Source organism: Panthera leo, chromosome B2, assembly GCF_018350215.1.
Source record: "Panthera leo isolate Ple1 chromosome B2, P.leo_Ple1_pat1.1, whole genome shotgun sequence".
NCBI lineage: Eukaryota > Metazoa > Chordata > Mammalia > Carnivora > Felidae > Panthera > Panthera leo.
In genome coordinates this window covers 8,615,587-8,633,126 of record NC_056683.1, presented here as the reverse complement: position 1 = coordinate 8,633,126, position 17,540 = coordinate 8,615,587, and the positions used below count along the sequence as shown (strand labels likewise).

The following is a 17,540-nucleotide window of genomic DNA, read 5'->3' as shown; positions in this document are numbered from 1 at the left end:
GAACTAGAAGTGAGCCCTGTCACTCCAGGATTCGTCCGGGCCCAACTTTGTTAGGTGCTCTTGTCAAAGAATTTTTTTCCCCTCGTGAAGTTATAAAGCAGTTGCATTTGTTATAAATGCCTTTCTTATCTGAGGTCAGATTAATCATAAGCAATAGCTGTATTACTTTTGTGAAGATGTAAATAGAATTGTATTTTTTACGAAGGAGTGAGGGAAGGGACAAAGTAGAGAGTTGAGGGGAAAGTTGTGCTGCTTATAATCAGTAGGAAAATAATTCTTAAGAGTATGATAGTAAGTCTTATGAATTGTTTATTTGATCTGTGAGAGTGAAAATCGTGATAGGATTTACTATAAAATTCACATGGAAATAAGTGGTGTTGGCACTGATCACATGTAGTTCATCTGATTGGATCATCTGTTTCTGACTATGAAAAAGATTCCTGTTTAATGGTAGTTTTATTAAATTTTAAGAGACATAAACATGGCTGTTAATCACAACTTTAGTTAAAGACTCATCCTAGTATTATTTCCTGGTCTTAGGTGTTCTTTCAGAATTTACTGAATTGCAAGAAGGGGTTTTGTTTTTAAGTTTATGTATTTAGTTTTGAGGGAGGGAGAGAGGGGGCAGAGGGGAGGGGCAGAGAGAGAATCCCAAGCAGGCTCTGAGCTGCCCAGAGCGACTGAGCCAGCCAGGCGCCTCCCCCCCAAGAAGTTTTTTGAAAATGTATTCAAAGGTGTGTAAAGTGAATCACATCTAGGCATTGCCCTTGAGGAGCTCATAGTTTCGTAGGGGGAGACATGTCTGTTGCAGGAATTACAGTTCTATAAGTCAGTGCTGAATGTTACAAATCATTTGTTGTAGGAACAAGTACATAATTTAGGACAGTGATTTTTCTGAATTAGCTAGTTCACTTATAATATGTTAAAAATGAGTTGTTTATGGTGCCCTGATAATATTCTCTACCTCTTGTCCCTCCGGTGAAACCTCTTGATTATGCAGGAGTTAAAGCTTGCTGAAGCCCAGTTAAGGCAGGTTTGAAGAAAGTTTCTCTTCTCTTGCCTCTGTTCTGTAGATGGGGATTCCATATTCCATTACTGTATGGATTAGTCAAGGAGACAACTCTTACTTTTACCTGGGCATGAGTGTCTCTTGGTTAGCCACTTTTTATTGTATTATTTTAAATTAAGAAAAAAATTTTTTTAACGTTTATTTATTTTTGAGAGAGACAGAGACAGAATACTAGTGGGTTAGGGACAGAGAGAGAGGGAGACACAGAATCTGAAGCAGGCTCCAGGCTCTGACTTGTCAGCACAGGGCCCCATGCGGGGTTCGAACTCATGAGCTGTGAGATCATGACCTGACCCTGGGTGGGACACTTAACCGACTGAGCCACCCAGGCGCCCCTTATTGTATTATTTTAAATAACAAAGTGCTTTTCTGTTACCCCTTCCAGAGGATCAGCTTTTACATTAACTAATGCCTCTTTGGATAAGTGACTTTGAAAAAGGCACGAAAGGCTTGGAAGTCTTGTTTAGGAACTTTTTATAAGCTTCTGATATTTTTTCATTCAGACTGTGTGGCCAATTCCAAAATCCAGTGGATCTCCCCCAGAAACCAGGTTGGGATCTAATGGTACCCCAGCTCAAATTGTATTCAGGATGGACTAGAAATAAGCCCATGTGTGCATTTTCCTTCTGAACTTTGATTCCTTTAGTTCAATTTTTAGTTGGAATCAGAAGTGTATACTTTCCTATTCGTTCCTCAAAATATAACCTAGATTTCTGTTGTAATTTAATTTTTGTTTTTCTTGGTAAATGTGATAATTAAAGTACAATGAGATGTGCAAATTGGACAGTGAATTGAATAAATGTAACAGCTGATCTCTTTTCACTGTCACTTTTTTAAGGTCTTCTGATATACTGATAGACTCTTGAGATTGCTTTCTTTTTTTTCCATTTTCTTCTTTCTTTTGTTTCTTTCCTCTGTCCAAGGGTATTACCATCTAAAATGTTTGCTATGAAGAGTGTCAGGATATTGATCTTAGGGGAGGTGAACTAACTACAGATTTGCTTTTCATTTTATGAAATGAATTCTCCATAATAGGACTACATCTGTTGTAACTTTAGGTTACTTTCTGTGTTGGTCCTTTTGAGGAAGGAGTGTCTTACTTTAATTAGCTTAACAAGAAGGAAATGATTGATTTGAATGGTAACTGCTGTGTAAGTCTTAAATGCAGTTTTAAAGGTGGTGAAGTATCATGTATATAGTGGTCAGATTTTCTGAGCTTCACTCCTCTTTTTCTTGGATCTCGAAGTTACAAGGTCCAAATATCATTGAACCTTAAACTTCGTAATGTAGGGGAGGAAAAAAGAAACAACAACCTTTGTGTGTACTTTCTTAGGTTCATCCACTGGGGCTTGGGAATCAATCTGATAAAAGATGGATTAACAGGGGGAAAAAACCAAATTTAGGTATGCAGGGGTAGTTCATGAGGACACGTGACCTAAGGAGGAGGTTGCAATTTGGAGATTGTATGCCATTTTAACAAAGGGGTAAGAGTAGAGAGGAGCTGAGATGAAGGAGAAAGGGTTTGGGGTTCCTTGGGGAGAGGGAATTTATGGTAAGGTGATTAGAAATACGTGGGAAATGAGGGTTGTTTAGTAGGGTTGGTTATGCAGATATGAGATGGTTTGAGTTGTCTCTGGAGTAGTTCTCTTCCTGATACTGGAGAGGGTGATGCCTTCACACATGGAGATTTATGTTCTTCATTTAACCTAATTGTTGGGGGGTTGGGCTCTTTTCCTGAGCCTGCTATTTCTTTTTCCTCTTTTCTTTTTTAAGTTTATATATTTTTAGAGAGAGAGAGAGACAGAGTGAGAGTGTGCATCAGTGGGGGAGAGGCAGAGAGGAGGAGAGACAGAATCCCAAGGAGGCTCTGCACCGTCAGCACAGAGCCCGATGTGGGGCTTGAACCCTGAGATCATGACCTGAGCCCAAATCAAGAGACATATGCTTAACTGACTGCACCATCCCGGTGCCCCCTGAGCCTGCTGTTTCTTAATTGCTTTTTGCTCAAAATAATCTTCTTGTCAAAGTGCTGCATTTTGTGGTGGCATATTCTGGCCCTCTTCAATGACAAGGACTAGGAGGCCTACTTAACCTTTATTTGAGCCTGCATTAACTTCTTCCTGTTTGAACTCAGAACACTAATATTCTTTTGAAGTAATTCATCAAAAATCCTAGTATTAAGGTATGTTTTTATAACATATACAACATGTTAGTATAGTACTACATGTGTATGATTTATATACGACTGTATATATTTATGTATCTGGGTTATCGCCCTCTTTTTTATGCTGGTGAGTTCTTCGATTAAAAGTTTTGGTGCCCACTTGATATCCGACGAGCCTCTAAGCATATACTGCACACACATTTCATTAACGAATTTGTGAACATCATATATATATCAAGTGAGGCTGTTGATGGTCATCATTTATTCCAGAGGTTTCATAGATCCATTGTGTAACAGTTAGAAGTGGCGGTGGGTAAATTGAGTAGACAAGCTAGAAATGACATGTTGAGAGGTAAGAGCCAACACCAAAGGAAGAGAAGAATCCATCTGTGTGGCTTCCCGAGATTATTTATCACTTGGCCGCACGGCCTTAAGATCTTGGTAACCCTTGGCTACCGACATCATTATGTTGAAGCAAAGGGCAGTGATGGATGACTGTCAGTTCTGTCTTTACCTTGGGCAAGCTATTTCATGTCTTTGAGCCTCTGTTTTCTCTTTTATAAAATGAAATCACAGGGCTAGAAAGTTTGGGGTGTCTCTTACAGATGTGAAATTCTCTGTCTGCAGTGCTGAAGGCAGTCAACTGCGGGTACAGTTGGAGTGACCATATTTTGCACAATAGGAAATGCAGGCGTGCCATACAAATATTTTAGAAACATTTCCTTTGGAGTGGTTACCTATTTTTTTGACCATACATGGTTTGGGATGTAGGCCAGTGTAGGGGATAAGGCTTCAGGAGGTGAAAGAAGGCAAATTTGGGTGAATAAGTGGGAGCTAATTAACGGGCAAAGACAAGTGTTCGGTGATTAAAAAGGCAGACTTGATGGGGTTTATCAATCTTGAAAATAACCATCCAAATGTGTATTCAAATATGTAACTGGGGATAGATACCTGCAGACATTCAAGTCCAGAGTAACTGGGGTTTCGTCTCATGATCACGAGACTCAATGTTATTTTAACTAAACCTAGTTACGTCACCTGGAAAGCCAGCTTGACATGACATACATTTCCATTGCTCGAAAACTGAAGCCCCAATTCTGTAAGACAATTAAGCATCCCTACTATCTGGTTTCTAAAGCTAGTGGCTTAAAAGTTGTATCCAAAGCACTAAAAGCTACAGGTTTTTTTCTCTCATTCAGAACTTCAGCATCAGGACTCTTGGGCAGGATAACAGTAAGTCAGTCAACAGCAAGTCCATTCTCCCAGTTGTTTTTCCAAAAATTGTAGAATTATTCCTAATACATCTTGTTCTCTTGCATTCAGTCCGTCAGCAAAATCCGCTACCTGTACCCGGAAGAGTGCCCAGGTTCCACCCACTTTTCACAACCTCCGCTGCTACCTCCAAGAACATGTCTGCCCGGTCTCCTTCCACCTCTGTCCCCTCATGGTTTACTCTCAGCAGAGCACTCAGAGTGATCTTTGTAAAGCGTGTGCCAGAACAAAGCACCCCTCTCCTCCTTCCTCGACTGCTTGTTCCAAAATTTACAAGAGGCATCATGGTTGTTGAAGTATATCATGCACACAGATCCTTATTTGCTGAGATATTTTTATGTTTCACATGGCTACATGTCTAACTATAAATACTTGAAATAGGTGTTCCCTTAAGTATTTGCAGAGAATACTCAACATGCAGAGACTGAAGACTGTGCTTGCTTTGTACAGAAACAGATTGATTTGATTCTCTTTGTAGTGCTGTTGTGTGGAAGTTTTTATGAGTATATCCATGTGCATTTAGAAAGGTGAAAGATCATGGGGCACCTGGGTAGCTCAGTCGGTTAAGCATCCGATTTGGCTCAGGTCATGATCTCACGGGTTCGAGCCCCATGTCGGGCTCTGTGCTGCAGATTCTGTGTTTCCATCCCTCCCTCTCTCCTCTGTCAAAAATAAATAAACATTTAAAAAAAGTGAAAAAAAAAGAAATGTAAAAGATCAGATATATATCTAAGAAATACTTTTTCATGAAAGAGAACTTGGGTTGAAGACCGAGTCATTATTAGGAGTATTATATCGATTAAGCATCACATCGAAGGGGAGATGGGCGTAATAGGAAAAAAGAACACGGAGAGAGAAGCAGCATTTCCTCCCTGCCTGCTTCTTGTGCAGAACTGTGTTTTTCTTGATTTTATTTCTTGAGTGTATTACTCTGCCATGAGATCGTTCACAAAAAACAGAAAAACAGGAACTGTCGAATACTATTTCTACTTTGAGGACATTCGGTACATTATAATCCCCATAAATTTCTGTGTGGTTTTAATCAAGAGATGTTTGCTCTAATTTTTATTACACGATCGAAACCCAAGTTGGATTTCTATTCTGAGATCTGGTGTGCAAGGAACAGGGGATCTTGGGTGCCGATCTGAGCTCCAGCACCAACTCAACGTGTGAACGTTGGGCTTCAGTTACTGCATCTTCTTGACTCTCAGTTTTCTCATTTGCGAAATAAAGCAAATGATATTATGTGATCTTTATTTTTTACGATTTCTGTGAATTTTAAGGTTCTGAACAAATTATCTCTTGTGTATTTAGTAGTTGACAGAAAAGAGGGAAAGGTTTCTTTATGTTTTCTGCATCACTCTAGTGCTGTAGTCAAGGATATGTCTCTAATTTTAGAAGTGTGTTTCAGGAAAATAAGGATGATTATAGTGAATTAGTTTTACATGTAATTTTTATTTTAATTAACATTTCAAGGCTATCTAAAATGAAAACATGGAAATTCATGCTACCTTAAACTTTCTTAAGGTATTATTATTACCAACGTTCATATTTTGAAGGATAAAAGGTTTTAGAAATGTGTCTGTGCTGAGTACTTTCTAAAGAAATTGTTTTATGGGCTTTTATTAACTGGAACAAAGCTCACTAAACAAAAAGAACAGGATGTAAGAAGGGAATGTTTAGAACAAGAGGACTCAGAGAAATTGTGTTCAAGCCTTTGCTGCTTTATTTGGTCACATATAAAATGAGGCATTAACATTCCATAACGGGGCTGTGATTTTTGCTTTGATTCTAATTCTGGTCTACCCTAGCATTTTAAGTCCAAATTCAATAAAAGCATGAAATAATATTCTAAATAAATCACTTGTTCAAGCATCTCTGTTTTGAACTTTTCCTCTTAATTTTCTGGTGTTGTGCTTACTCCCTGAAAATCAGCCTTGGACTGTTTTATGACCTGGTTTAGTGTTTATAATGTCACTGGAACATTTTCCCTGGATTGTTGTACATATTGGCTGTACGGTTTTCAAATGTTACGGAGCTAACTGCATAATGGTTAACCTGATGAAGTGCCGTGGGAATGCCGTGTAAGTGCTGATCCTGATGATTATTGTTAAAGTATAGGTGTTGGTGGTGATGTTACCTCCTTTTTGTTTTCCACACTAGTATTTTTATCCTGTGGAAATGTTTCTATAGCTCTAAAGAGCCTTAAAGTTTTGTACTCAACCAGATTGTCTCCACACGTTTCGGGACTATTCTATCCAGGGTTACCAACCGTCACATTAGCTTCATTCCCAGCTGGCTGACTTGAACGTCTGGAAACCTGATAGGCATTCGTGGAACCTCAGATTAAGTGTGTCCTGTGTGAATTTGTTGCTTTCTGTTCCAGTACTCAGCCAGCTGCTTCTTTGGGCCAAATCTGACCTGCTTCCTATTTTTGTAAATGAAGCTTTATTGGAACAGACACACACACACACACACACACACGTAATGCTATATATGATTGCTTTTACATTAAGGTGGCAGAGTTGAGACTCTTCCAACAGAGACCTGTGAGTAGCAAAGGCTAAGGTATTTACTCTCTAGCTCTTTATATAAGATGTTTGCTGATCCCTCTTAGACTCAAAACCTTGGCATCACTTTGGATTCCTCCTTGGGTTTTCCCCAAATATATTTAAGAGGAAAACCCATCTCCTTTCCTTTAATCTTTCTTTTTTCAGATCTTTCACCTGCATTCAGGTCCTCACATCCTTTAGCCTAGAGTATTAAATAAATTTCCCCACCTCTTGGCTCCTTCTCCCCTTATGTTTCATTTTATGTCTTGCCATCAGCGTGATGTTCCTAAGATTTGGTGCCAGTCTTTGTCCGCTCTGCCACCAGAACACTTCCCCATTCCCACTAGCTTCAATAGAAACTCCCCAGCCTCTCTCTTAAGGTTCCTTCCATAATATAAGCTTTGCCAGTCTCCCTCATACAGGAATTCTGTAGTGTAACACTTTCCTCTGACGGTCTTGTCTTCGTCCATGCGGGAACAACCGCCTTGGGCTCTGTCTCCATTTTCCACCTTCTCCTACCGTCTGCCCTAAAAACCCCCTCAAGTTTGTTTGGAAGTGTACTGTCTGTTTCTGTCTGCATATTCCTTTTCCCTCCCTGGTACATATATATATAGCCTGTGCCTCTTTCTTCACTAGTGGCATTTTATTTGATGCTGTGTTGTTGATGTCCTTTTACGTCTCATCCGTTATAAACCAGAAGCTTGTTGAGTGCAAAGTGCATGTGTTCCCTTAAACTCTCAACGTCATGTCTTAGGCGTGCTTAATAATTAAGTAATTGAGTCACATTATAGGAGGCAGGCCTTCTAATTTCAATGTAATTATTGGTGACCTCACAGACTCCCTTGGATGTTTGCAGTGATTCTGGGTGTTAGAGGGAATTCTTGAGGAAACCAGATGTCACTTCCTCATGTAGATTGTTAATGTAAATGGAAAGATTTTTTTCGTCTGATAAGGTATTTCACATTTACCGCAAGAAAACTGTTTGTGTGCGGTGATGTGTATGGTGCTGATAAACACAAGTAGAAGCAGCAGGCAGAGCCAGGCAGGAATTCTCATGGATGTGGTAAGCAATCTACCAAACTCAGATTTTTTTGATTCCGTTAACACGTTCCCCCCAGCCCCACCCCCAGGATTCCAAGAGGAAAAATTATACCAAAGCACTCTAATAAGTTATTGAAGTGAAACCCTTACAGATGATGTTAGAATAGTCTTTTACACTCTGCTTATCCGTTCATTCAGTCATTCCCTGCATTCCTCCTGGAAGGTTTTGATGTGGCTGTCAATTCCAGATAGCTGGTTCTGTTAATCCCAGGGTTTTTTGGGGGGCCTCCTGTTCTGAGTTTGTTCTCTGGAAAAAGTTGAGAAAAACAAAACAATGTGCCAGGTGTAGAGACTTTTCACTTCACAGTGGTATGTTCCCGAAACTGGGCTGCTGATACCCTTAACTTCCTCAAATGGTTTTTAGAAACAGAGATTGCCAGGGGGCGGCCAGGAAGACAGTTTGGTGTATAAAGCGTAGTACCCAAGCATGTGGCAAAAAGGAAAAAAAAAAAAGGAACAAAGCATCACTATATTACAAAACCCACACACTTGAAAAAGAATTAAAGACTTGAAAATGTAATTTTAATTGGGCAAAGGACATGCATAGTTTCTAGGAAAAGATACCCGTTGCTGGGTTCACCACTGTTTTCCACTGTTTTCTAGCACATAGTCAGTGTTTGCTGTATACACGCATGTGAGATAAATGAGTAACACAGATGCATAAAATATATCCCAACCTTCTTCTAAGTAAAGAAATGCTTCATAACTGGAAATGTATGCCTTTGAATCGGCATTTCTACTCTCTGGAATTTATTCTAGGGAAATAATTAGCATAGATTTCACATTTATGTTTCCATAATCGTGGAACACTTTCTCAAATATTCAAAGATGTCTATCTGTCCATCCACATGTATATGTACATATGTTGTTAGCATAAGTTAGCATAAGCACTTAAGCTTATGCATAAGTCTCCAGGGAACAAAACTGGGAGATATATGAATTCCCAGGATAGAAAGGGTATTATACCTTCTATTTCTTTAACTTTTGTTTGATTTTTTTAAAAGTATATTTTATTTTTATACTGATCAAAAGACTGAGAAGTTATAGAATGAGTTTTAGGTACATTTTCATTAGTAATTAAAATAACTTATTTGAATGGCTAACTTGTCTATCTAGAAAGTGTGTTTTTTTAAGTTTGTTAATTTTTAGAGAGAGGGAGGGAGGGAGAACAAACGGGGGAGGGGCAGAGAGAAGAGAGAATCCTAAGCAGCCCAGAGCCCAATGTGAGGTTCAGACTCACGGACCGTGAGATCATGACCTGAACCGAGATTAAGAGTCAGAAGCTCAAATGACCACGCCGCCCAGGGGCCCCTAGAAAGTGTGGTTTGTAAGAGTGCTTTATATCCTTGAGAATTCTGTGGAAGTACATTTTTTGGTTTTGTATTGGGACGGTAATGAAAGACATTATCAGGTTGGAGTGCTGTTGTGTCCTTTAATGGTGTGATCAATGGATGCACAGTTCAGAAGTCTTACAGTGTTTTCTTGCAGCGGTTGTAAGAAAATCCAGCTTCTTGGTAGAATGGCTTCTTATGATTTGGAGAACTTATATGCACTTACATCGGTTTCCAAGGGTATACTTGTGAGCAAAAGAACGACACTGTTTTTCTCTTCATCTTTCTAGAAAAGCTCAAGAGGAGAACAAGAAAATTGTGCTAGCTGGATGTGTTCCTCAAGCCCAGCCTCGGCAGGACTACCTTAAAGGACTGAGTATCATCGGGGTAAGCTTGTACCTGATGGGGAGGACAGAAAATCCTAGGTTGTTGAAACACGTGATAGGCCCACATTTGATTTGCTCTTTCTGTGTTATTGACAAGCTCTGTTATGCATCCGACTATCTGTCAACACACTTCCCCTGTTGCCGCTGAAATTTTGTCATGTCTGTGTAACTTTTTCACCTTAGCACAAAAGAATGTTCCAGATTTTCTTGTTGAAAACACCAAACGTTACGAAGCCATAGGATGGGATTTAGGTCCATTACTAACCCCTGGCCTTTGTCTGCCTGTCCCGTGCTGCGTTTTGCCATGGTGTACGTATCATTCTAGTTTTCCCATCCCACGGACCCATGTGTCATCCCTCCAGCACACGGATGCCTTTTTCTGGAACGCCCCACTTCTGGTCCCTCTCACATCATGACTGCAACATGATTCATTCCGTTCAGCCTCCTCTGACCCCTGCGCGGCCTTCCGCAATCCTGTGCCTCAGTTCCTGGGTCGCAGCTCACTGTGCGGTTACCTGTCATCTGCTCTCTCATCGCAGCATTCCACAGAGTTGTGATTTTACCTTGACTCTGAGAATTTTTTGATTAAGGCCACCTTTCTACTTAAATCATTAACATTACAGGACAGCTTTTCAGTCTTTTTTAAAACTCTAACCATGTTACTCCAGCCTTTCCCATGATGCCTGACATACAGTAGGCACTCAATAAGTGCTTGGTGACCAGCTGAAGGAAAGAATCTTCCTATGTATTTTGGTCATTGGCATGCCTTCTTCCCTGTGGGGCACTTAGCATTGTGAAGTCAGGACACTTCCTGTCTGTTCCCTCTCTCATTCTTTGTGGCCATCACTGTTCACAAAAGGCCCAAAGGTAGCTGGCCTTCAGTCGGTATTTGTGACCACATGGTGGTACTTCGTCCTCCTCACCACCCTCCAAGGGCTGTACTCAACCTGCTCAGCAATCTTCTTTTAAAGTAGGCTTTGTTGATTTTTTAAAGAAATATAAAAATTCAGTATGCGCATAAAAAAATCACATGAATAATTGGCACCTGGAATGAGGTTTATTGGATTTTTATTTATTTCATATACTACTGACAAGTTTTGTTTTCTTTTAAGATTTTATTTTTTTAAGTAATCTCCATACCAATGTGGGGCTCGAGCTTATAACCCCGAGATTAAGAACCGCACGCTCCGCCAGCTGAGCCAGCCAGGCGCCCCGTTATCGACAACTTGTTATAGTGTGTTCTCAGTGTAATGAACTTGTTTTCTGCTGTCGAGTCCTTGCCCCACTAGCACATTTAATAATCTGTGAGCAAACATTCTCGTGTTAAACAGAACCTGAATGTTTGAGAAGTTTGTTTTCACCATTTGTCTGTTTACTTTATGATTTCTCCTGGTTTAAGGGATGAAATGAATATGGACTCCCGAGTTATGTTTTCAGGTCAGACTAACTTTCTCCATAAACATAGTCCTGCTGTGTTAGGGAAATAGGAAACTCGTTAGAATTCGGATTCGGAGATGGAACGTGGCAAAAACATAGGATTCCTCTTAGATTTCACCTCAAGGAATTCAGTTATCGGAATAGCATAATTTCTTTAGTATGACAAAGCCTCTTCTCTGTGTACAGTTTGGTACCATTTTCCTGAACTCCGCTGTGTGCAGTGATGGGCTCAGAATATGGTAGGAGGTAGGGGGGATTCTAAGGGAGGATGCCCGGTGCCAGCAATGGGGAAGATTATTTCAGGGGTGATATCGTCTCATGGCTTTGGCAACTAACGTCTCGCTCCTCCCCATTTAGTCCAGTATCTTTTGCGTTCTGTTTCCTAATCGCGTTTAATTACCACAGAAGTTCTTAAGACTTATTTATTTTGCTCCTTTATGAGAATGGAGAAATAAGGTCACATGTTTTAAAAAGGGAATACAAGGAATATTCATAATTCCATCCCTGAAACACAGTAAGTATAACTTTGCTTATCCCCTTCACTTTTTTCCCCTCATTGTGTCCCTCGTCTGTTTCTTTTTAATGTAAGCTCTGTGCCCAACGTGGGACTTGAACTCATGACCCCGAGATCAAAAATTGCATGCTCTACCGACTGAGCCAGCCAGGCACCCCACCTTTAGACTCGTGCACATTTGACTTACTGTAATCTCCAAACCATTTTTATCCTTATGTCTCCATGAGCTTTTAAACCATTTTAAATCTTGTGCTCTCTTCGGTATTACATGTACTAAACCACTTTAAATCTTGCATTAGCACTCTATTGAAGGATATGCCATCATTTACTTAACTATTCTTGTTGGATATAAGGGTTTTCTAATTTTTAAGAAGCATACATCATATATCGATGTCCACAGAGGGCTTTTTATTTTAATTGCAAGTCAGTATATTGTGAGAAGTTTCCGAAAGTGGGTTCACACTATTAGTGACACTGTTTGAGTTGTAAGTTAATTGTGTCTTCAGTAGTTAGTGTTCCAATGAAACTATGAGATTCGATTACTCTTTGTAAACATCATTTTTAGAGCAGTTGTTAAATGGCAGCATGTATATAACATGTATCATAACTGACTGTATATAAAAACCTTGTCCATAAACTGAGGGTTGATGGTGGGAGGGCGGGAGAGGAGGGTGGGTGATGGGTATTGAGGAGGGCACCTTTTGGGATGAGCACTGGGTGTTGTATGGAAACCAATTTGACACTAAATTTCATATATTGAAAACAAAATTAAAATAAAATTAAAAAAAAAAAACAACCTTGTCCATAGAACCTAAACTTTAAAAAATCTGGAGTAGGAAACCAAAATCATCTATAACTGGTGTTTGAAAAGACCTGTTTCTGAAGATAATTGTTAGAATTGCTACAAAAATGGAAACCTTCTGAGATAGTGAGTTTCACTGAAATAAAGAAATGAATTAATTGATTTATACTAAGAAAAAAATTCTAAGTATAAAAAAATATGAAGATGTTTAAGTTCATTGAGTCAATAGGAAACTAGTTTTTGAGGGTGTTTGGGATTGTATTGCTCAGTTGATTTACAGACCGAACAAAAACTGATATTCCTTAACAAAATTCCCCTCACAGAATATCTGTGATGGAAGGGCTTTAATAGAAGGGGAAGAAAGAAGCCTTGTAACTGCAGTAGGTGTCTTTGCCGTCTGCTAGGATTTGTCTGTGTCACCACGCAATACAGGGAAGACGTGTTGATTCTTTCGACCAAGTGATTGAAATAAAAAGCTGCCTTTAGGTGGGGATCAGTGGGTGAGCAAGCTACTTACTGTACACCTGAATTAAAAGGGCACGTTATCCTCGTGTTTGCAAGTACTCATGGAGTAAGCAGTTAGGAAGATATGTAATATTTAAAAAGGATATTACTACTGTTGTAACGTGTGAATTTCCATCCGTATCACCCTTTAGAGATGGCGCATTTAATTTGTTTTCGTTCTCAGAGATAGCAATGTAGTGAGGGCACTTAGTTATCAGTTGTTTGACCCCTGAGTGTTTTATTGTCATCTCTCCTACTGTCTCCTGAAGCGATCTAGTTGTAGTTAATATTATTTGTGTGGTGGTGAATGAAGAGAAGATAACAGAAGATATCAAAACCTACCAACCTCTGGGTCCATAAGAATGGATTTCAGTGGAAGTAACCTCTAAACTGATCTCATTCTGGAGCACAAAAATGTCTAATTTTTTTACATTGGGAGAGGAGAGAGAACAGATTTGAAAACATACATGTCTTAGATAAAAAAGTCTTTTTTTTTTTGTAACCAAAACTTGTTTCATAGCATGATTAAATGAAATGTATATTTTATATCTAGAATATATGTATTTACAGGTAACCTGTATGGAATCAGGATCTTTTTAATAACATTTTACCTGACAGTGAAAAATTTTCTGTCCCCTGGGGGGGAATAGTTATGGTTAGCCCATCCACCTTGGAATGAGTTTTCATGCAGTGCCCCTCTTGTGATACCTACTGAATGCTCCTTTCCTTGTCTTCAGCTCATGTATTGTCAGGAAAGTTTCTTTTAGATTAGTCAAGAGAAAGTAGACTGTGCTCTGTTAAAATCTGGTAAAAAAAAAAAAAAAAAAAAAAAAAAAAAAAAAAAAAAAAGAAGAGCAGACTTCAGGATTCCAGGATTTTCAAATCGCAGGGGCCGCCCCATCATTTTTCTCCAGCAGGTACTTACTGAGAGCCTATTATGTGGCAGCACCTGGAACAGGTATGCCGCCACATGTACGATTATCAAAGATCACTTCCCTCTTGGAGCCTACGTTTCAGTTCTTGGATAACTGGTGTGAGCCTAGAATGTCTCTTCCCCAAGAGAATGTGGTGGGATGGGTTCCTAAGACCATAGGGAGATTGATTAGTCGGGAACCTCTTGGTAAGGCTCAGGCGTACTTTGAGAAATATACTTTGTGTCCGTTAGTTAGAAGTTGTGTTAAGAATAGGTACATGAAACAATATTTGCTTGAGTTCTTCTTCAGGCAGTGTTATCTCTCCATTATTGCAGTTATTATTTATAGGCGTGACGTTTATTAGGAGGGTTGGTTTTGAAATTTTTAGGAGGGAGCATGTTTACAGAACTGTACATTTTGTGTTGATTTTCCGTGCTAATTAATAAACAAGGACTGCATTTGAACGTGGTGTTGATTCATTAGGCTTATCTTTGTAGTTGTATACTATCTCTAGAAATCCTAAATAAAATGTGCATTTTAGGTTATCACATTTGGAAACATGCAGTTCATAGCAGGATATATAACTTGATGTTGAAAATTTGTAAATGACAAAACTTCCTGATTTGCCAGCTGTGAGCCCCGCAGGCAGGTGCACACTTTTCTTTGGATAGCTGAACAAAAATGTTGTTCAGCACAGGTGTCCACTTATCTCAGGGACTATTAACCAGGTTGATTTGCAGTGGTTTAAACATCTTTTCAGTCAGCCTGCCCTAATACTGAAAAGTCAAACAGCACGATGAATATTTCCAATGTGGACACTTTAATTTTGAAAATTGTCTGTATAAATACAGCAGCATTTGAAAGAGACTCTATCTGCGAATATTTCTGTCCTATATCTTATTGCAAAAGGTAAATGAATTCATGGAGTGGAGCAAAGTGTCACGGTAATAGCGTCATTGATATCGAGGGCAAAGTGTGAGAAATTGTGTTCTTCTGGTTTGTCTCTGCTTCAAAGATGTATTTCATCTTGTTATATTGCTTTTTTTTTAACTTTAATTATTGAAAAGGCAGTATCATACCAGAATGACGTGTAAATTTAAAAGGCCATTCGTGTTTGTGCCTTTGTTTTCATTTCTTTTGTGGCCTCTTGTAGTTTTTCCTGTGTGTGTGTATATTCTTGCGTCGTTCACATATTTTAAGAAAGTAGCACATATTAGTAGTTAAGAGCGTGGATTCAGGAGCTAGATTGCACAGATTCATATCCCTGATGCACCACTCACTTATTAGCTATGTGGCTTTGTACAAGTGATTTCACCTCTCTGTGCCTCAGTTTCCTCCCCTGTAGACGGGAGGTAATAATAGAACCTAACTGTGAGTTTTGTCAGGGTTAAACCTGTTAATACGTGTAATGTGGTGAGCACGGTGCCTGGCACTTGGTAAATGCTCTGTCTGTATTAGCTTTATTATTATTATTTCTTTAATTTTTTTTTTTTTTAATTCACTTAACTAATAGAGTCAACATCGAGCAACATACGCTGTGCCTGGAACAAGAACTCTTTGCTAGAGATACAGAGCTGAATGAAATGTCTTTCCCCTGAAACCCGTGAAATCTGAAGAGAGGCGCAAATAATCATGATGAATACGCAGAGGCGATAAAGTCCCCTGTGGGGACACACGTTGGATGGAGTCGTCCTACACTTGGGCCTCAAAGCCAAGAGTAGTGATTGGATGGAGAGAGGAGAAAAGGCTTTTAGCAGAAGCCACAACACATCTAAAGAAGAGCATGTGGGCTTAGGGGTGCCTGGAAGGCAGGGGACTAGCAGGAAGTGTAATTCAGAGAGGGTAGTTTGGAGGAATGCAGATGAGGAATAAAGAGGGCCCTGTGAAGGTGGACAGAATGGCTTTGCATTGCACGAAGTGCTCAAGTGAGACCCAGTAGGACCGGGGAAAGACTGAGCGGTAGCACAGCCTGGAAGAAGTGACACTTACTATAACGAAGCAGTATAATCGAGTGGTTGTTTCTCTATGCCCTGTACTGGCTATTTGTTCATTATCTTCTTGTATGTTATTTATACTGGTCCTTTTTCTTGCTTTAAGACAGATTCATTGAGGCATAATTAACATATAGTGAAATTTATCTTTGATGAAGTGTGACAAATGTACTCTGTTGTGTAAGCACGATCACAGTTAAGAAACAACATTTCCATTGCACCAGAAAGTTCCCCGTGTCCTCTTATAGTCAACCCCCGACCCCGCAACCTAACACACATACCCACGGTCCTTGGCAACCGTGGTTCTGATTTGTCTTACAGTTTTGCCATTTTCAGAACGTCCTAGAAATGGAATTACATGTTACTTTGTTTCTTGCTTTTTTCACTTAGTGTAATGCCTTCGGTATTCATCCCTGTTGCTGTGATTATTACTAGTCCGTTAGTGTTTGTTACGTAGGATTTTTTCACTTTATGGATGCACAGTTCATCTGCTCACCAGTGGAGGCAATTTGTGTTGTTTACAGTTCTGGGCTATTAAATAAAGCTTCTGTGAGCATTCATGCACGGATCTGCGTGTGGCACTGTTTGCACCCTCTCGGGTAAATACCCAGAATGGTATTGCCTTGTCATATGGTAAACATCTGCTCAGCCTTTCCAGAAACTACCAGAGTATTTTCCAAAACTGCTGTACCCTTTCGTTCTGTAGCAGCAGTTGACTTGCTTCGCATCCTGACCAAAAGTTGGCATTGCCTGCTTACAATCTTAGCAGTTGTACTGGGTGAGCTGTGGTAGCTAATTGTGGTTTTAATTTGCTTCTCTCTGTTGAGTGATGATGTTCAGCATATTTTCATGTGATTATTTGCCATCGCTGTATCTTTGGTAAAGTGTTGAAACCTTTTACCACCTGCCCCTCTTTTTTGGTGACCTTGAGTTAGGAAACTATTTCTTAGGATGCCTGGGTAGGCACACGCATACTCACATGTGCACACACACGGACACACACAGGCACACACGGGCACACACAGACATGGACACAACTGTTTCTTAGGACTGAAAGAAAAGAAATTGATAAATTGGACTTTATCAAAAGTAAGTACTCTTGCTTCTCAGAAGATGTTGTTAAGGAAATGAAAAGGCAGGCCACAGACTGGAAGAAAATATCTGCAAATACATGCTCTCCTAAACAGTTTGTATCTAGAATATGTAAAGGACTTCTACAACTGAACAGTAGGAAATCTCTTAACATGGGGGAAAGATTTGTTAAGTCTCTCTTAACATGGGGGAAAGATTTGTCTTTTTATCACTTTTCATTGCCTTTAAAAGTTTTGATATAGTAGAAACTTGAAAAGTTGGATGGGAGTAGTGATGAGTGGATAATGAGGTTTGAAACTTAAAATGTATATTCCCAGGATCTCAGAATAGGTCTGATAAAGTATGTATTTCTGTCTCTTTTAAACCCCTTCTTTTAAAGTAAGAAAAGGATTTATTCAGCTTTTTAGTTTA

At 39.5% G+C, this 17,540-nt stretch overlaps 1 protein-coding gene across 5 annotated transcripts in view; it reads left to right on the top strand.

The window, feature by feature from the left end:
• Positions 1–17,540, top strand: part of CDKAL1 (CDK5 regulatory subunit associated protein 1 like 1) — a 707,644-nt gene that overhangs the window by 167,628 nt on the left and 522,476 nt on the right. For all 5 annotated transcript variants that reach the window (XM_042937784.1, XM_042937785.1, XM_042937782.1 and 2 more), the window contains exon 6: positions 9,780–9,876. In XM_042937784.1, the coding sequence (XP_042793718.1) occupies positions 9,780–9,876 (97 nt within the window). The remainder of the gene's footprint in view (positions 1–9,779; positions 9,877–17,540) is intronic.